Source organism: Ciconia boyciana, chromosome 2 (genome assembly GCF_034638445.1).
Source record: "Ciconia boyciana chromosome 2, ASM3463844v1, whole genome shotgun sequence".
Classification (NCBI taxonomy): Eukaryota; Metazoa; Chordata; class Aves; order Ciconiiformes; family Ciconiidae; genus Ciconia; species Ciconia boyciana.
The window spans coordinates 96,804,067-96,830,960 of NC_132935.1; the positions used below are offsets into that span (position 1 = coordinate 96,804,067).

At 40.6% G+C, this 26,894-nt stretch overlaps 1 protein-coding gene across 1 annotated transcript in view; it reads right to left on the reverse strand.

Moving 5' to 3' along the window:
* Positions 1 to 2,270: 2,270 nt before the first annotated feature.
* LOC140647234 (uncharacterized) overlaps positions 2,271 to 26,894 on the reverse strand; it is a gene marked incomplete at its 5' end in the record, with an annotated part of 149,875 nt that continues 125,251 nt past the window's right edge. The window contains 2 exons of the mRNA XM_072851597.1: positions 2,271 to 2,399; positions 3,329 to 3,538. Of these exons, the coding sequence (XP_072707698.1) occupies positions 2,271 to 2,399; positions 3,329 to 3,538 (339 nt within the window). The remainder of the gene's footprint in view (positions 2,400 to 3,328; positions 3,539 to 26,894) is intronic.

The window sequence follows — 26,894 nt, forward strand, 5'->3', positions numbered from 1 at the left end:
TAAGAATCTACTGCTCATGCCGGTGGTACCCTCTGAACAATGTCTATATTTGCACACGTTTTTCAAAGTTGTTATAATTTCTGTGATGTTTTCTGCCAAATTGTTCATTTCCTCGTATTATACATATTATTTCTGAAGAACACCTACCAATACCAGCAACCATCACGCTGTAATGGCACAAAGCATTACACATCCAATGGAGAGATCTGAGTCCCCAGATGCTTGAATTAATGAGGTCCCACTGCAGTAATTAGGAATAGGTGTTATGGCTCTTTCAGGTATGATTCCTGAAAGTTACAGAAATTAAAAAGTCAAAGCCTTTTCATTTTGCTGTCTTCAGAGTTACATGCCTTCAGAGTTTCTTAATAAAAGTGAAAAAACAAACAAAAAGTTACACTTAAATAATTACATATTCACCCTTGGTAGGTTACTGTAATAAGGTTACATGCTTTTACATGACTGTTTTGCAGGAAGAAGGCACATGCAACCCCCAGTTCCTAGATGCCGTTGAATTACTCCTTGTATTCTGCAGTTGCACAATAGCACTAGCCCACCCAAAAGAGAGAAAAAAGAAGTGAAAATTAGTTGTTTTCTTGCTCTGTGGACTCTGCAGACAAGGTAAATGTATATACAAAGGTAGGACACATCACAGCTGCCACAGACCTCCTCTGTTCCTACAGGCCATGTTCCTACAGTCCCAAGACAGCATTTCGTACACATATCTTATCTCTGGTGGGGAGAAAGAGGCTTGCCGATCATGACGAAAGAAGAAAGGCAGCTGTCACTCCTATGACAGGGAGAGAATAGGTGACAATCTCTGCCCTCACCACTGTGGAAGAAGACCCCTCCCTCCTTCTCCACTGCTGGTGGGGTGAGGAAGGGAATGAAAAGCAAAAGGGGAGCCCGTCTTGTTTCTCCTGGCAAAGTGTTGTACCCATTCTGGCAGAAAACAGATAAGATTGTGGAATTAGATTATGTAGGTAAACTTCTGGAAGAGAGAAGTTTTATTTACACCAAAAGGTGATCCAAATAAATACATGGAAACTGACAATGAATAAATTGAGCCTGGAGAATAAGAGGAGACTTCTGGCCAAATAAACTGTAAGGATCCAGAAAAATATTTCCATTGAATCACTGGGGACAAAATACCTAAACTAGACTAGGTTTAGGTAAACTAAATTACCTGAATCTTTAGGACTAGCTCTAAATATTCAGACTGAAAATTCTTATACACAATGAGTTGTCCACAGAAGCAGCAGACTGGACAGATTATCCCAAGAAGCCCATGTAGTCTTCATTTCCTACACCCTTAAAAGCTATACTTAAGGTTGCAATGCAACCTTTATGTCCAAAATGATTTTCTAACCCCACTCAAGTACCACTGCTTGTCTAGCTGCAGCAGAGGCAAAAAACCTGTTCCTGAGGGGCAGCAACAGCACCAAATGGTAAAGCTCAGGTGTATTTGCCCCACGGCAGCAAACTTCTCAGTAGTCAGTGCATAGTTTTAAAATTCATTAACTTATACAATATTCCTAATTTGGAACTGAAGTAGAAAGCCCTGACCTATAAAATACACAAATGTATAATTACATCCATTATCAGCTAAATGTAAGATCTGTATATAAGTTTTACTGCAATTATTAGTTAAGCACATTTCTTATATGTAATTGTACTTAGATCTACAAGTAAAAATGCTGTAAAACATGCATTGATCTCCTAAGTTAGACATGCAGCTTTCCAGATGATGATGTAAGACTCAGCCATGTAGATTTTAGGGATAGACTATGTTGTGATCTGGTGTGGGAAACTGTACAGAAGTGGCTTGAGCCATCTGCATGGTGCAGTGCTCACTTTGTGGATGCTGATCAGCATCACTTCAGAAGCTGGAAGCTTCTGGGAAGACAAAATTACATTGTATGGGAATGCATTTCTCCTCTCTCAGAAATACAGAAGGGAATAATGAACTAAATCAGTGCACTGGGTTAAGATTGCCTTGGGTGTTTGAAGCCCCTCCTTCCACAGCCTTGTGGAAGCTGAATGAAACCTCATGACTGAAAAGGTGAGAAGAACTTAAATGGGAAAAACCATTCTGCAAAGAGCTACTGTTTGTTTGTAACAGGTGGAAAGTAGGACTGGGGCTGTGTTGTGGACCTCAAACAGGGAAAAGGTGTTCTAGCAAAAATCTAGCCAATTATTTGTGCAAGGAGCTTCTTTAACAGACTTAGGCATGGACCTGGATTTGCCGGCTTCTTTGTTTCAATAATTAAGTTCTACTTCATGTAGGCCACATGCCTTCTCTTGTTTTCTTTGGCTAGCTCTAAGACTCTGGTGTCTTCACTCTGGTGAATCACAAGTTCCCGGGGCAGAAAATTATGTTTGGATTCCTTGAGGACAGTTTCCTTTAAATTAAATTTTCTTTAAAAAGCCAAGTAGGGCAAAGACATTAAGAATAAAATCTTTTAATGAAGAAAACAGCCTTGAAACATTAACCAAAGGAGCAGAAGCAACGTTTGCCTCATGCTGGAAAGATGTACTTGAACCTTCACCTTAGAAGTGAGCAGCTGAAAACTTTGTACTTCAGCACCATTTGTGCCAGTTTTCTATGGTAAACAGACCTCCGTGATGATGCTCCCACTTCCCACCCGGGTAGGTAAAGTAATATTCTTTCACTCTAATTTTTCTTAGATGCCAAATTTGTTTTAAAGGTCTCTCAACACAAGACCAAAGGCAACAAGGAAATGTACTTCTTCTAAGCACTTAGAAAAAAAATGACAATGCAATGAACAAAATGCAGCCTATGAAACAAGTAATGCGCGATACTTCTTTTTAATACCATCCTGTATTGTGTTTAAATCTGAAAACATCCAGAATTCGATCTAAAACTTGCAAGATGCCAGTAAGTAATCTAACTGTGCCTTAGCTCTGTGTATCTGAGGAAAAACTAAGTGAATGACCATACCTGTAGTACTAGCTGTATAATAAATGTGCACAATACTTACATTGTATATTTATATATATAATAATTCCTGCACAGAATTACCTTATGTGGTTCTAAGCAATATATATTTATAAATAATCTCTATGTGTGTAGTTTCAATGTATATCTTATGTGATTGCCTTTAAATGGCTCTATAAACAATACTAAATTGTTACTTTGCACTGCAACTGCATTAACCCATTGATTTTATACTACTGTTTAGGAGTGAGGTCTTCCTATGGAAGATTTTGTGCAGGGTCAGGCAGGTCTATTTTCCTGTTTTGATGCTGACCTACTTCTGAAGTGCACCCCTTTGCCTAGTTTGAAGGTGAGGTGTCTGCTTGGACCTACCTCAACGATAGCCCCATCAGGTAGCCTGAGGAAGTGCCTGTAGAGCTCCTGGAAGCCACTGAGGTGAACGGTGTAGACAGAGATGTGAACGGTGGTGCTACCTCTCGAGGTAGCTGCGGAGCCAGGGATTTCATCCTGATGCTGGGGGTCACAGCTGGAGACACCAGGCTTGCTGGCATGGTCCTTCCAGATGTAATCAGACACTGCCACCTAGTGAGACAGAAGGCCCCCCCATACACACGCACACACACACACACACACACACACACACAGAGTCCCCCCACCCCCCACCAATGGAACATATTTAATTAACTTCTGGCAAGAGCTTAACCGATTTAAAATGATTTTACAATAAATCTGCAAAGCCTGTACCATATGCAGTGCTTGCACACAGTTCTCTACTACATATTTTTTTATGACATAGATCTAAATAGAGGAGATAGACAAATCCCTAGTGTATATTCTATAAAGTTAATTCTGCATAGATGAAGCTGTAATTGACTCCCGTATTAACCAAAAGTAGGGAGATCAAGCAGGGTAGGTTAAACAATAAAATGGCAATGCTGATTAAAAAAAGAAAGCTTCCCGAGAATTTCATGAACGAGTATTTGTATTTCTCTCTCTTTGAGAAGCCTTTGCGCCTGTACCCACAAGCACTTTTTAGTCTCTGATCTCTGTATAGTATTAAAATAACCTTCTGCTGCTAACTGAATTGTAGATGAGGCAGAGTAAATAAGGTGTATTCTAGTGCGTTGTATAAAGCTAGTTTATTGACACAGTTACCTAGTTTCCTGGTTTGCTCTAAACACATTTGCTTGGGTAGGTTTTGCACCTCCCTGTGTCAGTCAGAATTTCTATTTAACCTTTTTCGTGTTAATTCTTTATACAGGCTGAGCAGAATTCAAGACTTCAGATGGATCATAGCACACAGTTTAATCACCCCTTATCGTTAACTAGGACTGATGATGAGAAGCATTATTTTTATACTCCCACTGAAGTGCAAGCTTTTTAACCCTTCACTTTTGCAAGACCTTTGCGTCACTCATTTTCTCCCATGAGATGCTACTCCTGTTTACAGTAGGAAGGGATTGGTGATATTGTTATATCCTTACAATACACTGGCATGATCTTCCCAAACACTTCTACTTAATGCAGAGGAAATAACTCTTTTGCTGGTCTAGCACATACCTTTTCTTTCAAGACAATTTATTACGCTGGCTGAAATGATTGGAACTCACCCATGAAGCTAGCCATAGAAAACCTCTAATTTAAGACAGGTGAATCAAAACCTTCTTTTGCATAGTTTTGCTTTTTCTTTTTGCTGAAACAAAGAGCTCAGATTCTTACAAGAGATCCCAAAATCACCAGATACAAATTTTTCCCCCCACTTGGGAAAAGTTAGATTTAGCTCAGTTTGCTTGTGTTCCAGTTCAAGTTTCCTCAGCTGTTCTTACGCATTACAAAGAATCCCGTAACTAGCACAGTGTGCTAACGCCACGATCCTGACATGCACGCTGCTATTCTGAGCAACTGCCTTAGGAGAGGATTGGGTTTAGGTGAATTAAGAAAGCAAGAACATGCACTGGAAATTATCTCCAACACTTTTCCAGGAACAACAGAACAATAAGAAACTTCATTTTAGTGCCAGCTTTCATTTGCATCAGTCCTAAATGGTTTTATACATTTTAAAACAGGGAAAGGTCATCTGAAATTCAAGGTAAAATAGGCAAAGTCTGAATTTCCCACACCAAAGTCTCTGGGGTTAAAAGGCTTTCATTCAGAACAACTTGTTAGGAACACACAGCTGCCCCAAGGACAGGACAAGCCCTGCATTTTCTTCTGCCTACAACACAAACGTGTCTTACACGCCTGCCATACACGGTTGCTCCATAGGAATTAGGGTGGCCAATGCTCTCATGAAAGCAGAAAGGTAGCTTCTGTTGGGACAGCGTTGGCCAGAGCAGGGACAAGCAGCTGCAAGAGCTGCCGCACCACAGCTTGTGAAATGGGAACAAAGACCCCGCCACAGTTACCCTCGTTTCTCATCCCAGCGTCTCACAACCGAGAGCTCTGACCTGTCCAGTTGAGAGCACCAAGCCCTTCCTGGCTTCCTGTCTTCTCCCTGACCTATGACTTCAGGGAAGAGAAACGTCTGGGAGAGCCAGCTCAGAAACTCAGTCTGCAGGGGATCCACACAGCAAATGGGATGATCTCTGTCATGATCCTCTTTTCATGCTAGATGCATTTTTCCCCTGTACTGTTTGCTTCCTTTCTTCAGAGTGTATTCCTCCATCCGGAATCAATCCTGCATTCCCCTGTTTCTTCTCTAACCATCTTAGCCCACTTTCATTAAATCTGCTTGTCCTTCTTTTGTGTTTGTCCCTACCAACAGTTAGAGGAGTTTCTTTACCACGTGTTTTACAAGCAATGGATCGTTCACTGTGAACACCGCATCCTTCTCTGCAGCTCTGTTTTGTTCATTTGAGCTATGAGCTCTGCAGGCAAAGATATGCATGCTGTGCTTGTCCAGCACAGAAGACAGCATGGACCTTAGACTACCTTCACACAAACAAATTACCACATATATTTTCAATCAGTGCCAGAGCTGAGTGTAATTTACAGCATATAATTACGGTGCTGGAAGCCAAAGCCACGTCACTCAAACCTTTGTGCTTGAGCAAACCTTCACCTTGCCAGTGCAAAGACCTCCTTCAGGAGTTCCTGGCTCTGGGTGCCATCCCTGTGGCACCGTATCCATACGGGACCAGGTACAGCATCAGGAGCCTCTGCCTTGCCACCCACCCTGAGAGCAGACAGATCTGCAGGGTAGTGGGGGTAAATAAACCCATCTAATATGTCTTCACATTTCAAGATCTGGCGAAGTCCCTCTGAGGACATTTATGTGACTAGCCAAGAGAACATGACAATATTGATTGGCATGTCCTCCCCTCCCTAAAAGCACAGCCTGACCATCAGACAACTGAGAGTGAAGGAGCACCACCAAAACTGATGGTGCCGTGCTGAGTTGCATTGACTTGGTCCTGCATAGGCACAAGTAGAAAGGAGGGAAATGGGACACTTGGCTGGAGCATCACTCATTGACCCTTCCTCAAAGTCATCTGGTAGCATGAATTTGCCTGAAGGCAGATTCTGCAATATGCCGTGGGATATAACAGCTGAAAACCAACCCCAGGAAAGGAAAGAGCAGCGCTGGGGGTGGCTGTGCATTTAGACACCCCAGCTCTGAAGGACCATTCAATTCCCTCCTTACTAGCACCATCTTAAAAGTATTTGGCAGACGGATGTCCACTGCCTTGAAACTTTCAAAACGTGTTTCTGTGAAGTGATAGGTCACTAGAGAGCTGCTGTGGCCTACATAACCTGAAGTAAGCTCCAAAAGTAAACTCTACTGTCATCTGAAATTTTTATCATTAAGTTAATCAAAAATGTCCATTCGTTTCTACAGGAATACAATATGAGTTAATAAATCCACCGAGACAGGCTAGTCAAGAGACTGTGCATATAGGACATGTCAGAGGAACTGAAGTTAGCTATGATCTAGATTCACAAGGGCTGACAAGAAACCACAAAATGCCAGAGCAGTGTACAGTAATCCTTAAATGAAATTCATCTTTCAGCAGAAAAACACATTAAGGATGGTAATTCAATGATAAAAGAGGCAGGCCAGAACAGGTTCAAATGCTGAATATTTCACAACATAACTTAATTAAAGCAGGAGTGTGAGGCTGTTAATCGCTTTATAATAGTTCAGCTTGAAATTAGGTCTGATGTGAATGCCCTTATAGTTCATTTGTTTATATTACTATAATCACAAAATGTTACATCGACCTAATGCAAATATACAGTTTTCACTGGTCTTTACTGTGTTGGTTTTTTCTCCTTTCGATCCTCCTGTCTTTGTGCAAGTATGCAAAGGGAAGAACTGGGAGGAAGGGTCATAAATTTAGGTCAGATCAGATGATTCAGTAAGTCTCGTGTGGGTTTAAGTCTTATTAATAATTTTAATACATTCTTCCTTGACAACAATGATTTCAATCACTGCTCCTTTAACGTACGGTGTGACGTAAAAATACACAGACTTTTAAAGGAATGGAACATGCTTCTGGTACAAAGAAGGTAAATTATGTCACCGTTTGGAAATTACAGTGCATAACCTAGAACAAAAGACAAAAATACATTTGTAAGTACAAATACAAATGTACTTTGTTGTATAACTATATCATACCATACCAAGTGTATAGAAATATGTTATTGAAGTAGAACATGATAACAATTTAAATACAAATATATTAATACATATATATTTATAAATATATTACACACATGATACACAGCCAATTAATATTTTCAAGGTCAGGGTACAGAAAATGCCATGCTAGTGCATAAAGGTACTATGATGTTTTCTATTGTTTGACAGCTTTTGTAAAAGAAGAAAGGAAAAAAGAATCCTCAAATTTTCTGAGCTACAGTGGGAATGAGAGGAAGACTGACTTTCAGTGTCTTAAAAAAAGACATCAGCATAAAAAAAATTCTTCAAAAAAAGCTGAGAAACATACATATCAATGTGTGTCCAAACACTTGATTATTAGTACTGATTCTTAACTGCTTGCAGCATTATTATTAGCAATGTCATGTGAATCAATTCCAGCTTCATGCATTGTAAAATGTATAAAAAATGTTTGAAAGCAGCATTCAAAGAAAATGCATAAAATGAGCAATATGGGCCAAACCAACCAGCTGAGTATGGGCAGAACTGTGAGCTGGTCATGATAAATAATTAGCAAAAGTTACAAGCTGTTAAATTTAGGCAAAAGGGCAAAAGTGTTGAAATTACAGAAAAAAGACATCAAAAGTCAAGGGTGCTGTGTTTACTTCAAGTAACTTTCAGAAACATGGTAAGTGCATTTTCTGTGGTAAGAGTTGTAAATATGGGGATTGTTGTCCTGGAGGCAATCTTTGTTAAACCAGTGTAGCTCTGCAATTAAAAAAACAAAAGCTGACTAGTATTAACCTCCGAGGGAAGCTCAACCCCCCTTAAGTATTGCTAACCCCATCTCTGACACACTGTTGCTGAAAACCTTGCCAGCAACTCCGGGAAAAGAAAAATTCACATGGACATGCCTTAAAACACCCTTGCTGCCCTTGTCAAAGGCACTTTGGTGGCATCCAGGTCTGGGTGAAGCTACCACTGAACCTCACGCAGAACTATCTGTGACAGTGGGGAAGATTTTCAGGCCACCATAGGAAGGATGGGGTACTTTACAAGAAGTGAAAGTGAACTCAGTTTGAATAAATAGTGAAATTGGAGAAATGGAAAGCAAAGGCATGAAGAAGAGAAGCTATTAGGACTGCTAAAAGTCATATCGTCATGAGAAAGTCATGACCAGTTACACCAATGCCCCTCATATCTAATCCTTAAATGTATAAATATAAGTATGTACACATGCTTATACATATATACAGAGTACTTTGGTGGGGCAATAGCATGGTCTCTCACGCCTAGGGTAATAATGAAGCATGTAAACGTCTTGGGTTAGCAAAGGCCTTTGGTCTGCTGTTGGCAGAGGACCTCTGCCAGGCACGCGTGGCGTAACAGCTGTACTCTGACCTACGGAGCCGGATCGGCACCAAACGCCTTCGAACCAGTGCGATATCCCCACCTACAACTGCCTGTAGTAACTCTGCAGATAGATAACTTGTTTCTAAATCGTCCTATTTATGAACATAATGGACCAACATAATGGACCAGTAGTATCCGGGAATTGTTTATTTCAGTCAAATTATGAATGCCTGAAGCATTGTTGTTACAGTCTTCTCTGATTTATTTAATAAACTGACATGGACAGACTGAATGATGAAAATAACCATATACAGAGAATAACCTCTTTGTAAACGACTGAGGAGAAATCCCAGAATAGATTTATGGCAAGCTGCTCAGCTTCGTAACACTAGGAAACAGCGGAGGGTCTTTTTGTTTCTGAATTGCGATAGCATCATGTTTATGGATATGTCCAAATGAACAGCAATGCAGATCTTTTCTAGGGGATGATTTTGATCTCCTGCTTTTAGATACTACAAAGCGCAGTCACATATTTCTTAGCTACCGTGCACCCGTTGCTAGTGTAGTCTGCTGCTTACCATGCCATCATTTCAGATCTAAATCTTACGTGGTTTTAAGTCTCCACTCTTGAGTCATCCATAAATAATACACAAATGTAGAAACAGACTCTTCCAAACAAGAATAAATTTGGAAAAAAATGTCATCTCAAGTATTAAGTCAAGGAAAACTGATATTCCATTCAGCAAAAACCTTAGCGAGTGAAAATTAAAGGCCGCAGCTTTGTTGCATTTCCTTGTGCATAGCAGTGCCTTTGTCCATTGATTTGCCCTAAGGAAAGGAGATAAAATGCATTCCCTTCCTATTCCAGAGAATCCTGCTGTATTCCAAGCCCAGAATGGGTTTGGTTCAGACGGGTAAGAGAAATCTCTCTCCACGCCTCATTTCCCAAATTTATAAGGGATGCTGGAATCAGTTACTTAAGAAAGCATCTTCAGTAACTTCAGACAGACAGGATTTTATACACAAAAGTGTTTAGGAAAAGCTATTTTCCCTATGGAAGTCAGAATTTTAATGCATACAAGGGCATATCTGTATAAATAAAAGTGTCTGCTATTCATTATCTGCTCATCAACATTTGTTATTCATTACTCATCTGTTTACAAATGTAATGCAGTCAGAAAGCAGAAATAATACTATATGACTTTGGTGACCAAACGTACACCAGAAACAACAAATAGTAAATAGATCAACGGAGCAGTTCATCTTATGGGATAAAATTTGCCCACAGAAGACATTCTGCAAAAATTTGTGAAAATAAGCCTGGCACATCTGTAGAAAAACAATGTGGTTCAAAAAAAATCTGTATACAGGAAACAAAGGAGCTAAGTTTGTCAGTTAACCTATTTGCAATGAACCTATTTGCAATTCTATCTTAGACTTTTACCTTTTGGAACAGATTAAATGCAGAGAAAACATAGTTAAAAGAAATAAGTCTATGTTCACAGATTTCATTCACCATGTCGAAGACTATGTGCATACAAGATATATGTCTGGATATGAGACAGGCTTTTACTCACCTGTGACTTATATGAGATGGACAGATCTGTTCCTGGCAGCTATATAACATTTTTAAATCTGGATCACTACATGGGCAGTAAATCAGCTGAGAACTTAAATAAGTTGGACTGGTGGCTTCTAGTTGCATCTTCTCCAGCTTCAGAAAATTTCCTCCTGTGAAGGCAGAGGAATTGTGTATCCTTGTGCCAGCAGGGTAGAGCATAGTGTGAACTGTGCTCTTGTGGAGGGTGTCTGTTTTTGGATACCTGACCAAGTCTGAATTTTAAACTTTTTTTTTTTTAAGTAGTCTTCAAACAATAACAAAATTGCTATGAAGTTTTTCTAAGAATCAAAACTTTCCTAATTTGCCTGCTTAGACCCAGCTGTCTTTTCAAGCAGATGGAAGAGGGCTAGGAAAAAGAAAGTGAAAGAGGAAAGCAAACGTCAACACTTTTGGTGAAACATATATGAAAATCCATGAAGGGTGGTTGCCCCACTTTAGAAATATTGCAATTTTTCTCTGATCTTTCAATAGTCCTGGTGCGTATACTGACTACTCCATCATGGATATTAATTATTAGCAAACATATTTACCATGGAGGCATCTAGAAACTCTCACTCACACTGCAGCCCCATTGCTCCAGCTGCTGTACAAACAGGTAGAAATGGCCTGCCCGCAGAACAAAGAGTTAACAACCTATGGTGAGATCAAAGCAATAGCTGTATTAGTACATATATGTGGCTATTTGCTTTAACTGCCCTAAATTATCTTATCTGTTTTTCCAAATCACCAGTAATTAGCTGCATTCTTGCAGACATTACTGCAGAGGTAGGCCACGAGGGAGAACTGAAGGAAAAAAGTTTCACAACCGTCTTCGTGGCAGGATGGACAGTAGTGGAAGGGCCTGGCATATTTGTGTAAGAATTTGATGTTCCATGGCAGTAAAACGAATGCTGGTTTTGTTGTAGAAAAGAAGAGAAGAAAGAAAATGCGAACAACAAAGGTTAGGGTCTTCCTTTGTGGTCAAGATTGATGTTCCCCATTCCCATCCCATCCCCTCTGCCATCTTCACCCCGAGGATCTTTTTTCTGCCCCCATAGAGCCAGCACTCCAATTGCAAGCTCAATGGAACCTAATCCAAAAGTGCCTCAATTGCTAAGGCTTTTCCTTGTTGTCAGTTTACTCCTTCCTTTTTCTGCATCAGGGTTTTATTTTTGGCTCTTGCAAACATTTTAACCACGCCTGGCACTGATGCTTTTCTAGAAATCTAGAAGCAGAAATCTACTGTAGCAAGTAGACAAAGGGTCAAAGGTTCAGGGCAGTTTGCATAAGCCTTCAACAGGGTATGCAAACCAGTTGGGTCTGCAAAACTTGTCAAAAGAACTTGCAAGATCGGGCTGCCTCCTGGGGTTCTCTGAGCCTACCAACAGCCTCTAAGCAATGCCTCTTCCCTGCTTGAGTTAAGAAACCAGATAGCAAAAATTCTTCTGACAATAATATTTCTCACTTCTAGGACAGTATTGCAAAAACAGCCCCCTTTGTGGTATTTCAGCAGTTCTGCCTTCAGTTCAAGCAGGAACCATGAAATGCACACAAAAAGATAATTTACAAACAAAGAAAAACTGACTGTTAGGAACTCTAACAAATGGTTTGTGGTTCAGCTTCAAGTTTTGGGCAAAGGTGTGGCATGATTTTATGCATGGAAGAAAGATTCTGTTCATATTTGATTTCACCTTAACTAGTTTGCCCTTCCTGAATTAAAAGTTACTGTCCAAGATATCCAGCAACAATTGCATTGTATTATTGAATTTGATGTGCGTGGTTTGTAGAAAAATGGTTTTGTGTACTGTGACCAATTGTCTATTATAATGAAGCTTATTATTAATGGAGTGTACTTCTATATCCTTATTTTTTCCTTCCTGGAAGATAGCAGAGTTCAGCATCCGATAAACATGTAAATTGCATTTTCCTTTTCACACAGGACAGATTTCAACTTCTGAACCAGCAGTCAACAAAGATTCCCCCAGCTGCTGGGGAAAAAAGTAAGTATTTATGAAGAAAGGCATAATAAGATCAGAGGGAAGCCTGTCATAAAAATGCACATTGCATAATACATGATGGATCAGTTCTATTATTTAACTTTTGCATAGATATAACAATACAGAGATATGCTAACCATCATAGTCAGCATTAATTTACAGTGGGAAAAATAATTAGAATCTCACTTTTTCTGAAGAATGGAGTGAAAATGTAAACAATGCTTCCCTCCAGGCAAGTGCTTTATCAACTTGACAGGTGCATTTGAATTTCCATGGGTGGGGGACATAATAGGTTATTTATGTGTCATTTTAATAGAAAGGCCCAACCATCAAGATGGACAGGAGACTTTATCAGTACTGCTGTTTGCAACTAATCCACCAATTTAATACCCCATGAAAATACCTGCAACAAAACCTGGACATTTTTCTTTTCCACTCCATTATAGGCAAATCAATATGGGTGCTATTCATCTCAAATCTTTGGCTCAGCAGGTGCCCACTACACAGAGCTCCTCACAACACTGGTGCATCGGTACAGCTGCATAAGCATAGAGACTTTGACTTGTGGTGCCATCAGTGACTCCAAGATAGGATCACAAAAGTGTGCTTGGATCACTAGTTCACCCCAAATACAAGTAAGCAAGCAAAAAAAAAACTTGTTGCCTTTTTTTTTTTTTTTTTTTTTCAGAGGAAGGGGATGACAACCTACAAAGTTGTGGCATGGGCCCTTGCAGGGTGTCTCTGCCAGTCGAGACTTCTGTGCTGTCTGCTTTACTTTCCTCTCAGAGCATGAAGCTTCCTACAGTGATGGTAGTTGTTGCATGGGCCAAAGCAGCGAGCTTCCTGCACTAAGTATTGCAGTAGTGTTTCCATGTCATGACTGTGGGCTGAGACCTTTCTTGTGTGAGGTGGCATGAGAGCTCATGTGCAGAACAACAAGACAGCTCTGCCCCACAATTCAGGTACGAACAAGACCCGATCCTGCCAGACACTTCAATATCCCATCAATTTAAGATTTGCCTTGGAAACCTTGACTTTTGATCAAGGTTACCAATTTCACTGGTCTCTTTAGAATTGATTTTTTTGTGTGTGGTTGTAGTATTCACATCTACACAAACATGCACATACCTTATTGTTAATATAAAAAAAATCTTGCTTAATTATTATACTAATAATTAAGTATACTAATACAGACAGCAGCAGGTTTTATTTTTAGCACTGAAAAAAATCCAGCACAACTTTTAAGAGTTTTTGATTGCTGTAATTGTATTTAAAGTAGACACTCCCTAATTTTCACAAACGAGTGGCATATCCTTGGTTGTGGAATAGCCACAAGCCAGAAAAACATTATGCATGTCCTAGATGTAACAGGTTTATTTACACAGATTTGCCATGAAAAAGACAGATGCTAAAATGTGTACTCCAGTCACACCCTCTTCTGCATTACCTCTGCTAAATGCTGCCCTTTTTTGTCCTGTGTTGAACTGTGAGGTTCATTGACACATAGCCCTGGTCTGACCCAGCGTAAATTTGGTAGCCATGCTCCAATTTCTTCTTCTTTCCTCCCTGAGATTTCCCACTGTACCAGCACACAGCTTCCCCCTGTACTTGCCTACACAGCTATCCCTGCCACATTTGTAACACAGAGCACATGTCAACAGCTCCCCAGTTCTTCACTGGTGTGTATGTGTGTGTACGCAGTCAAAGTCTGGCCTGATCCACACAAGAAAAAAAGTATTTTCCATTAGGGAATATTTCAAAAAAACTTTTTCAAGAGCTGAAGGTTTTCATTATTACAAATCCATCCTCATCTGTGTGCAAAAGTTCAGTTTCCAGATTCATGACCCACCAGGGTCTACATGGACTGGAAAGACAGTCCCTGGTGAGCTTGAAAAGCCTTCGAATAGATCTAAGGAGGATAGAGGTAATGAGATCATCCACCATTCCCATGTCCACTCAGAAGCATGTTCCAATTCTGTAGAAACAATTCTTTCCTAAGAAGCAAAGGTACAGCTCCAGATACGTTACAAGGATGTAACAGGGAGTATCTTCATGCCCCCTGGGTAAGTCCTAAGACTAGCTACCCCTGAAACTTTTTGCAAAAGCAAGCAATTCACAACAACATAAATTTGATTAAAAACAGACCTGGGACATTTCCTATGCTCAGTCTTTCAGTCTGCAAAGCTCATGCATCCCTGTGGTTAATTAGGAAATATTACTCATAGTAAGATCCAGTTGTAATAAAATGTATGTTGCCTGAACATAGCATCTTAATAAGCTTCAGAAACAGTCACCATCCTGTTTTCCTCCCATTACTTCTAACTTGGTGACCATGTTTTCTGGTAGGAGGACAATGCCATTTCTCCCACCTGCAGAGAAGGACTGTATACTGTCTTCCCTCCCAAGGATGTGGTTGAACCTCTGACCCGACATAAAAGAGGAGGTTCAACTCCAGGAAGCAGAGGGTTTGGTGCACACATCTGCCCTGTTAGCCTGAGAACACACAACACAAGATCTGCAACCCAATGCATTGCACAGATACTCCCCACAGCACCAGCTTGCAGGAATAACTTTGAGAGCCCAGAAAAGAGGGCAGTTGAAAAGAGGGCAGCTGAGACAAGGTTGCTGCTGCCTGGGCAATTTTATCCATGACAACCCTCTCTCGTGGGAGTCATTCAGGAGCTTACAGGAGTCAGGCTGTGGGCCAGACGAACTCCCCTGGGAGCACTGACGAGCAGTCACTCATGGGCCAAGAGAAGAGAGCCCCAGGAAAGGCACAGGCTGGGAGAGCACAACTTGAGCCCTCAGTCCACAACAGGGGGAGGTAGTATCTCTTCCTTGTGTGAAAGCACCTTGTATTTCACTCATATATTACCATAAGAAGTACATCACAAGCTATGAATGGTAAAGCGTGGGAAAGAAACCCAAATAAATTACTTTGCTTAGTCTTAATTAATCTACTAAAAGGCAGGTCAGTCTGTGTAGAAGACTGCAATAGCAAAAACAAACAACTGCAGGATGTTGGGTTGGCAAAACAAACAAAACTGGAAGTCTAAATTTTAACAAAGTTTTATACCAGTGTCTATTTTTTGCTTTGCTTGGATAGTGACTCCTTCCGCAAGTCACGTAAGGAATGTAAGCAGCATGTCAGTGCACCATCCTCATTACATCAGACAGCAGATACTGGAAAGGAAGATGATTGTTTACTCCCTAATGATTTTGCTTCAATTTTGATAGCTTAATAGATGACAGGTTTCTTCTGCACTCACAGAGCTAATGAGAGATGTTGCTATTTTATACTAGATTTTTGTTATGTAATGAGGATATAAAAATGGTGAACATTGAAAATTATTTTGGCCTGAGTAAACGCAAGTTGATTCAGCTTATGCTACATGGGAGAATATAAAAAATAGCACCTGTAACTGAGATGTTTCCTTTCAAAAGGGCAAACTTTGAGAAAATTATTTGTAAAATCAACAACAGAGCTTTAAAAATATAGATCTAATGTCTTTTCACCATTTGTTCTAAGTAAATTTTGTGCCTCACAGTGGGATTTGTATCACATTATATAAATCTTTAATTTCAAGGAAAAATGTACACTCTATAGTAGTTTAGATAATACACCAAAGTAATTTCATATCTCATTAAAAACTATTATGTTGTCTGCTTTGCATGTGTGCTTGATTCACTGCAACTTTGCCGCTTTTATGCTGGTGTAGCTTCTTTGATCAAGTAGAATTAAAGTAAGTGACAGCAGCACAGGAATGAATCATGTCCATATACTTTATGTTATTTAACTGTAACGAGAACATCTCCCCAACTTACTAGAACAACATATCAATCAACAGAATGCTAAGCATAGAAAAACATCAACCAAATTGTTTTAGTGTTCAAGAAGAAAAGGGACAAGTGTACCCAAGAATAGTGTAATGCCTTTTTAAGTCAGCAGAGTTACCAAACACTTAGCTGATACTTTTCAAGGATCAAAAGCACCAAGAAAAAAGCTGTTTTCTGTATACTGATTGCCTAAAATTGATTCAACTGACCGCCCTAGTTTTTTGGTACACGTAAAAGTGTGAATTTCCAACCAGGACACCCTGTACTGTTTCTCAGCTCTTTGCTGGTTCATTTTCTTGTTATGTGTCTGATGGGGATGGGTGACCCCCATTTAAAGAAGATCAGAAACCACTCAGCACATCTCCAATTTCAAGCACATTTTGATGGCTTGGTTTTATGGAAATACTACCAAAAGACTGTTGACTTCAAAAGTCTTAACACACAGAGAATGAGGATGCTCCAGTTTTTTCTCAAGTTTTGAGAAAAATTATTGCGAAAAAGTATTTTGGGATCCTTGCTGGGTGATAAGCTGGGGAAGTGATATTTATGAATAATTTTTCATTCATGTTAAGGATTCATTTCCCATCATTACAAGAGGATCCCCAATCTTGCTTGGCTCCTCCTCTTATTTAATCAGTTTCCAGCCGACTGTACCTTGCATTTCTAGTTAACATTAAAAATTAAAGATCAGGCTATGTTAGTAAACAATCACCCATCAAAATCACTTCCCTGTCTGCCTAGACTATTTGCCTTCTTGAAGCAGGACCAGCTCTAGGCATAAGCAAAGCAGGCAGGTGCCTGGGAGATGAGTTTTGCTTCTCTGTCTAGTTCACCTGCAGCAGGGCCCTGGCAAGCCAGGCTGGTGGCTGCTGCTGCAGCCAGGGAGGGTCCCTGTGCTGTGGCTGCTCCTCCAGAGACAGCAAGAGCAGAGGTAGCTTGGGAGTCTTCATCGTAACTGCGATGCAGCAGCAGAAACCACCCTGTTCCTGTGGTAGCAGCATCCCGTTTTACCTGTGCTACAAAGAAATCTTGACTTTGACATGCTGTGGGCGTGGACTGATGACAACAAGGTTTGCTATTCTGGATGTATTTTAAAGCAGCCCAGTGCTATAGTGTTCTGTCTGGCAGAAGCCATTTCAACAGAATGCTAATTTGCCTCCCAGAGTTAGATCGTGTTTGGTCCCTTGGAACTGGAGCCATCTTAAAACCTTAAAATAATTTTCACAATCCCGTTTCCATTTCCTGGGATGACACTAGTATTTGTGAAATAAATGGCCTCTCCAACTTCTAGCACAAATGGATTTATATATACAATAATTCATTGAAATAGAATGGCTGGAAGTACTACTTTAATCTTCTGTGCTTTGAGATGTTGCAGTTCTCTTTTCTAAAAAAATCAACATTTCTATACTTGTGTTTTCCTCACAGCTTGTTTGAACCTCACAAATACATTCTGCATGTAATACACAACTCTTTACTGATCCTTTATCTACCCATAACTTTCAGAGATAATTCTATCTATTTACATTCAAAGCTTTCATCTGCACATCAAGATCTTCTGCTTCTAGTACTCAGACAGGTGACATAAAAATGTTCTCAAAAGTCCCTGAACAGATAGCATCCCAGGGAGAAGCAACCCATTTAGGTTCTGGTGCACCACACTACCTCATGTCCTCACATTCCTGTTGGTGATTTGGGAATTTAGAGAGTGGCTGCTTATGGTCAGTCACTATGTGGGAAGAAAAAAGAAACGGAAATAGGCACTGAGCATCGTTACAGTGCAGCACGGTCAGTCGGTCTCAGGCAGGAGGGAAGACTTGCAATGGGCTGAAACCTCAAAGATGTTGTACAAGGAAGTACATCCAAACTACAAGCTACGTTATATAGCAGGAGGGTAACAGCTAAACTACAAAACTACAACTGTACAGCAGAAGAAAGATGCATACATGCAAATGTTTTGAGATTATTATTATTATCTTAAATGTTTGAAGTTTATTATTGCTAATACCTGATGGAAAAAAGATCATGTTTCTTTCATGGCTAACTTGCAAGCTGTATTAAGTTCCACTTCTATACTGGTTACATATGAAAAAAGAAAAAGGGCATACCATAAATTTACTACAGAATTTATAGAGAGTTTAGACAGCATTAGATGCTCAGCTACCTGAAAAATGACTTGATCTTTGTTTCGTGTTCAGATAAAGGATTTAGAAGTGGCAAAGAATAAGGAAAAAGCAATTGAAGCGGTATGAACAAACTATGTTGATTTAGAAACCAAACCAAATAAAAAACATTACAATAGAGTTTCCAAAAAGTTATGTTTGCAATTTAAAATACCCATAGGGCAGATCTGACTTACATGACCAACACTTAATGTATAGTACGTGATAAGATGACACATGCAGTTTTGAAACTTGGCAGTAATTCAGAAAAAGAATACTTTGCTGGCCATTAACAATTTCTGAGCACTGTATTCATATTTATTATGTATGTCTGTAGTTGAGTTCCTGAGTGATTACAGTTATAACAGTGTCTTCTCATGTAATCTTAGGACGCCAAAAGCTGCACTGCAAAATGAAACTAAGAACTAATAAATGAGCTATCTTTTTGCCCATACTAACAGTACACCCAATTCACATCTTGAGCTTGCTTTCTGTTAACAAATGCAAATTAAGAGAAATTGCCACAGATCTACAGGGGTGCAAATGGTACAAGAATTGAGCTTGCACTTTTATAAAGGCCCTTGAGGGGTCTGGGGGTGTGTGTGGGAGCAGGAGGAGAAGCAGCATGAGCATTATACTGAAATATCTTAGCATGCTTTAATGCACCTAAATAATCTCATACAGGGAACTCAAACTAAAATGGCAGGCAACAATGAGCAATTATACTTTCAGTTTTATGCTGGCAAGGTTTAAATAATATATTAAGATTGGGGGTTGTTGGGTTTTATGTTTTTGTTTGGGGAGGGTTTTTTAGAAATGCGTGTGTATTTTCCAATGGAGCTGGTGCTGTCTTGCAGCTGTTTGATATTAGATGCAAGACCTACCAGCCCTCAAACCTCACATTAGAAACAGACCTTTGGCCAAGTTGTGTCTTCATTTAGACCTTGGCAACCCTGTTTACATCAGTGGGGGTAATTTGACCTCTCATTTGAATAACGCAGTGCAGTGATATGGTTCTGGTTTGTATTTTCTGTGATTGTTCCAGTCGAAATGCAACAACTCCCTGGATTGTGTGCGAGATGAAAATGCCTTCCAAAGGTAACAGCGCAGATAGGGGAATCTGTGTCTGATCTGACAAACTGTGCGGCAGGGACAGGTTACAGCACTGAGCCAGTCTGGCCACAAAAATATCTGCCTAGGGCCTCCCCTGATGACCTTGCACTGAAAGGATCAGAAAAGGTACTGCGGGCGATGGCAAGGCAGCAGGAACTCTTGGAGCAGAGGGTTCAGCTTCCTGGCACAAGCAAATTATGTGTGTGTACATGACGTTTAGAAACAAGAAATGTCCCTTCTCTCTCTCCCCCAGCCACAGAGAAGTTTTAAAGTGAGCAAAATTCAGCCCAGACTAGAGAAGAAAACTTCCAGTTGAAAGAAATGCATTAGAACAGGATTAATGTGATGGTAAATGTGCTTTAGTAATTCATTTAAGACATATACTAGTTGGCTGAATCATTATTACTCTGAATTTATGGGGTTTATGAAAATGGTTGTTTGTGCACTGTCCGAAACAACTTTTCCTCCCTTATGAAAAAAAGGTAATACAGTATTAGAGTCCTTCAGGAAATAAGCAAAAGCCTATGACCTATGGTAACTTTCAAACCCACATGCTTAATACAGATATGAAAAACAAAATGTCATGGGGTTGAAAACATGAAAAAATACTGTGAGCCCTCTGTTTATTTTTGTTGGTTTGTTTGTCCCATAAAGTGTCTCCTTGCCCAATTGCAGTGATAATGATTCTCAAAAAAGCCTGGGCTGGGAGTCTGAATCCTAAGCTTTTAAGTCTGAATCTTCGCCTGGCTACACATCAACCAGAAAAAAAACAACAAACTCTAGTCGTGATGATGCCACATCACCACGAAAACAGAATGAATGTATTTGAACTGCAGCATCTTTGCCTCATTCAAGAATTTCCATTAGGTTTTGTTTAAACTGTACAACCTTCTTTGTACAGGCAGAAAAGAGGCTTGTTCCGTGAAAATAAAGAAAAACAAAACAAAAAAAACTTTTAAAGCCAAAACATTTAGCTTAATCCATCTCTAAATCCTATTATACATTCAACAAATGACAATAGTAACCCTTAGTGGCCAGAGATGAAGCAATATATGGCAGAACAAGCAGAATTCCTCCATGGTTAGCTTAAAGGGCACTGTCAGGCTCGAAAATCATAAATTCCTTTCTCTTTGTACACTCAGGCCTTTTCACACAGCTCTGGCACATCATTATACCCATGCTACAGCTTTGTCAAGATGCCAGAACAGCATAAATGAGAATCAGACCCCAGACATTTAAAACAGACACAATTACTTGCACCATCACCAGTGCAAAAGCAAAGGGATTTTTTTTTCTGGTAAATTTGACTTACTTATTTTCATGGTGTTTTGCATTCAGCTTGGACAATGAAGTAAAAACTAGCAGGCATTTATAGTAAATAATAATGAAGGCAGTTTTGCCTCACTTCCAATTGCTTACCCTCTCCAGTGCCCCAGCACTTGGACTGTAAACATTGCAGAAGAATGTTATATTTACACAAAGATGCCGTTATTGTCATTTGGTTTTGAGGCTTTTTGTTTGTTGTTTGCCATTGTTGTTGTTTTTTCCCCTCCCTCTCTGTCCCCTCAAAAGCCCATTCCGTTTGCCTTTAGTTTTCATCACAAAATACACATTTGGAAGCTACCCAAAGGGTTGATTTCAAGTATTTAACGTCACATACAAATAAATTAGCACCAATGAGACACTGCAATCAATGTAAAAACTGCTCCTGTAATATTTAAATGCTGATTATAGCTCCTCAGGCTAGGTGTATACAAGTGACGCGAATCCTGGTCCACATGCATGCATTTCAGAGTGTAAATGTGGCGAGAGGAAATTGAGGGTAAAGACTCCAAAACAGTCATAATCTGCTGTCATATCATTCTCGTTCACGCACATGTGTTTATACTTTTACTTGTAAAAACTGAACAAGAAAATGTTTTGAATACTTTGCTATTGCTGGGCCTCCTTTTCTTTTAGTCACTCTGTGGAACATCCAACTGTGTGCCTCGAGCTGCTTTGCAGGAGCCTCCACAGCACAGGGCTTCCCGGTCACAAAGCACGCTGCATGGGGAGCCGCGTCACCTGGGCCTCTGACCCAGCACAGCTAAGGACCTCCATGATGAGAGGTGGCCATTTCAACCTGCTAGGAAGCTTTACAATAGACTTCTGCTCTCCCCATGCAGGCTAAAGCACCTTCTCAGTTACTTGGCGGGACGTCCGGTCAGTTTAAAGCCATCATGAATACGCACAAGGCCTTTCTGATGAGCACTACCATACACCTGCGCCACAGAGGGTGCTCATCCTTCTTCAGCTATTTGATAGAATGTCTATTTTCTTTGAAGAATGCTTCTCAAATCCTAAAATCACCCTCCTCTGCACACCCATACTGAGCTGGCACCACCACAGAGATCAGGACACACTTGTTCAGGTCCCTGAACTGGTGTGTCCCTGGTCCCTAGCTACTTGTCACGTAGCTGGGGGGAAAGAGACAGTAGAAATGGCCAAGCAAGCACAAGGAAGCTGTGGTACCAAGAAAGGAGACCCAAACCCAGAGAATGCACATATTCTGCAGGAACCTGCATCAAATTTGATTTGGAAGGAAACAAGAATGGAAGGGGCTATGGCAGAAAGAGCAGCGCTTTTAAGAAGACACTTTTAAAGTCAGGCACCCTGGACCTTTTCCCATTTCAAAAGATCTTTTTCTCTGTCACTGGAACAAGCGATTGGGTGTTGCAGACACCACAGACTCAGATATTCTGAAACAGGGGACACTGCCGATACCAAGCAGCATAAGATCACCCCATAGAGGAAGGCGCTGAGGCTGTACCAGGCTGTATGTGAATATGCTGCTCCAATCCTGGCACTGCTGTTTGAAGGGAAAAACGATCCACAAAGGTCTGCTGCACACTCTGGGCTGCAGCTGGGGGAGGTTCTGGCTCTCTCATCCTGTGGAAGGACCTGATGAATCGTGCAGGGCTCTCCATAAGTTATATCAGCGTCATACCTACCTACAGAGCCAAAGGCACTCACTGCATATCTGTAGCCCTGAAGGTCTGCATACATGCAGCGGACATTGCCCAGACTTCAGCGTGAGGTGGGACAACTTTGTCAACAAAAGATTTCCCATCTGTCTCAAATACTAACAATTACGTGAACTCCCCAAAAGCCACTTGAAAAGACACTAGTTCTCAAACAGCAAATTAACTAACATCCTCCAAGCTGTTATTCAAGCTGCAGTACACACTGCTTCAAACATTGCCATTTATAAAGCGATAATGAAAGGAACTAGTCTATAAACCTTTCCTTAGCAGCAGGAGGGCTTAGGCTCCCAGGTTCACAAGCCTTCAGTTTATTTGAAGCCCATCAGACTTCAGCACAGAGGAACTAATCAAGGGAAAGAGTAGAGTAATCCTAAAAAAGCTTAACAAGACACTATCGAGCATGTTTTTTTCTCCACCTCTATTGACTTTGAAAGAGACAGAAACCAGCTTTCTACCTTTACTACATTATTTCCCACTTGTTAAATGGAAATGCAAAGCCCAAATGTGTTCAATAAAGCTAAAATAAGCATCCTTCTTTGTGAAGTAAGGATCCAGTTGGCAGGCTTGCTCTTCTCAGGTGAGACCCGTTAATACAAAAGGGACTTTATCTGAGAAAAGTCTAAGCTACGAGTCCTAAATGGGTAATCTCAGCTGCAAAAGAAAACAAGGCTGTGGAGGTTTTTATGCCGTGACTGAGCTTAAGCTTCAAGCCTGCAGGCTAGCGCTACTCAGAGTGTTTCTGATGGGATAATTTTCTATGCAAAAAGACTGATTCATCGAAGAATTACTCATGTCATGGCCAACTTGCCAGTTTCGATGGCCATTCATCTGACAGGCACAACAAACCCTTCTGAGATGTTTTAAATGACCAGGTGCAATTTTCCTATTTTTAAATAACCCTTCATGGTTACACTGGCCAGACAAATGCCCTGCAAAACCAGACGGGCTGCTCCCATTGCTGCAGCCTGGGGAGGGCTTGGGGGAAGCCCAGCTTCCCAGTGTGCTGCCTAGCTTTGCCTTTTCCCTTTTCCTCTCTCATTTTGAGGACACGGGAATTCAGTCCTAGTGCCTGACAGTAGCACTAAAAGTTTTATATCAACATGCTGATGCCAGTGTCATTGGATAAATTATGCACATTTAGGGCCATAATCAGGGAGCCTGATGTGTAAATAAGTCCCTGCACCCAGAGAGTGGAGGGAGATAAACACGGCAGAAGATCTGTTGAGGTGATCCCAAAGCCTTAGGTTAGGCACACTGAGAGGTGCCCAAAGCCAGCAGGAGAGGAGGCCCTAGGATTCATGTGGAAAGTAGATAATCTGAACAGTGCCCACTAGGATCAAGGTGTTGTGAGGATCAAAGTTTGGCTCCATCTTCATCAGAGCATGGCAAAGATAGCAGCTGCCCACCTTTTCTCTTGATCATTTCTTTATACCCTCTCCAAAATTGCAGGATTTTATTTCAGAAATGTTGATTTTTAAAAGTCCATTCTATTTTGGACAAAACCAAGTAAGTTTTGAAACAATAAATCCATAAAACCTGCTGTACTTACAAGCCACCTGAATGGCATGATTATCCCTCTCTGACCACCCGACCCATCAGATTTGCCATTAATATTAATACACAAATCCTTGCAAATGCAACTCCCATTTAACTGTTTAGGGTAAATTTTTGCTAGATGAAAAGAACAGCTTTCAAAATAGAGGAAAAATCCAGAGGACGTGACCACATTTCACAGGTCAGTGGCTGGGATAGCAGGAGCTGCTGAAGGAGAGCTGAAGGAACATACTCGCTCAGGGGCATTTTAGCACTCTTGCGATACGATACCCATATTCATCAGCATGCAACAATCCCCTCTCCAGATGAAAAACACTACAGATCATGTTCCTAATAAAACAGTCAATTTGCCTCCTTCTCTTTTTTGTTGTTGGCAGGAATTCCTTACAACCTCACCTCCCTGGGGCATGGCTTCCTCTCCCCCTTTGTCGATCAGGAGAAAACAAGTCTCTATGCAACAACAAAGTCTCGCTGGCCGGCCTCAGAGACGCTCGTGCCAGGTTTCAGACAGACCCAGGAAATTACTGTTGTTTTAGATGCCCTGATTATCACTAAGATAGAAAAAATTATGTAGATGGGAAGCATGGAGAGAGCGCATTTCTGTCCTGACAAACACGTCGGGGTGAAAATCGTGACCCCTTCAGAAAACTCCAGCAACTAAGCTCTGGACAGAGCTGTCAGGCGTCAGCAGAGGAAACCTAACTCAGCCTCCATTTCTACACAGCTTCCAAGGGTAACTATTTCAAATCTTGTGCTAGAGCTGGGGTTTGTAGCCCACTCGGAGACCACAGTCTTTGGCATATCTACACCAGGAAGGACAAGCGTCCTTGCTGAGTCCTATGAACTACATGCATTCTGCCCACACTTGGCTTTCACTTAGCCAAAGCTCCTCTGTAGGCTCAGGCACAAAGATTACTTCGCCTTCTGAGCTCAGCTTAAGACAGAAAAGAGGATGGACCTGTTTGGGCTTGAGAACAAGTGTGCTGCTTTGCTAAACTCACTGCATAGACAGACACAGAGTGGCAAGACCTCAGCCTTCCCACCGAGTCTCCTAGAGCTGTTCTCACATACAGCCAGACCTTGTTCAGTGCTTGCTATATCCCTCCGGCCCCATACAGTGGTCAAGGAGATTTTGCTCTGCAATGTGCAGGTGTCTTCAGTAGTCTCTGCTGTCAGTGCGGGGAATTTTACATTTAAAGAAGAAAATACCATTTGATCCCAGAATATTTAAAGGTCATTACTAGAAAGCAAACTACCTGAGGCTTCAGTTTTGTAACATTGCTCAAGTATTCTCTAATGCACTTGCATCTAAAGTAATTCACTCTTTGTTAGCAGCCTTTTGTGTGACAATCACACAATGGTAGTAAAGCCATTTCCTCTAAAGGAAGAAATTAAGAGCCTGATCTGCAAAAACATGCTTGCAATTACATCCATAATTGGCACATGAACTTCATGCAGTTGCATATGCAAGCTCACAGCCACACGGTGATTTAGATGTTACATTGGTAGAAGCATTTCAATTACCCCTTACCTAACTAGATCAATGGGCATCGACAGTACCCAGCCCACGCCCAGAGGATGACTGATGCCAAAGATATAAGAAGAAGATGAGATGAGCCCAGTAATTAGACAATGCTGAGATTTTTTAAAATCATATCATTGGAAAAAAGAAATCTGTACAACACCGAGGAGGATAAATCACAAATAATTAAGCAAATATTGGCTTTTAAACAGCTACACCCATCCATGATGGACAACACCACAATAACTTTTCCATAATGGCATTTTTTCTTAAGGCCCATCTGTTAGCAATTACATTATGTCTTTAAATCATCAGGGCTGATATTTCATATAACATTTTTCCTCACTATTGTAACTTTGAATGTTTTCATTATTCAGATAAATTTCTAATTCTTTTCAGAATCCTGCTAAGTTATTGGACTTAGAGATGTTGTATGCGCCAGTGAGTTACCTGTATTATACACTCCAACGGAACAAATGAGCGCAGGGAGTCAAAGGTGTTAATGTAACCTTGTTTACAGCACTACCCGACAACCATATAAGAGACCTATTGGCTAATTCTGTTTTGTGCAAAAATGAAGAGTCAGCTGATTTTTGTTACAAAGAATAGGAATCACCATTGTTAAATAAGTGACTGTCCTGGGGGTTTTCAGAACTGCTCACATCATACTTCAACCTACCAAGGGGAGGAGGGAGTCATTGTATGAATTACTCCTGCAATATTTCATGAGCTAGTAAATTTTCGATGGAAATTATCCAGCTTGATGAAAATGTCTGTATTTCAAACCTCACAAGAGTCTGATTTAGAAGAGAAATAGTGCTCGTTTACTGCAGCTTCATTGAAGACAAAGATGGAGAGAACCTGAAGTGTTGAAATGTTAACATTCCAAGAAAACTAATTATCATATTTTCACTTGCAAACTTCAAACCTGCTGCTAATTAATCTCTGTGGAAAGGCTGTGTATGAATCAAATTATAATGTAAGTCAGATTATATGGGATGAGATGTATAACATGCCCTGCCACTGAGGAGAAATGAAATGGATTGCTTGCACAGAAATGACAAAAAACCCGAAGAGTCTCTCTTCATTAGTGCACCGATCTGTACCAGCCGGCTGATGACAGATTCACCCCAACGGAGTGTTGTAAACCACCTTGGATTTTCAAAAGTTTGCCTGT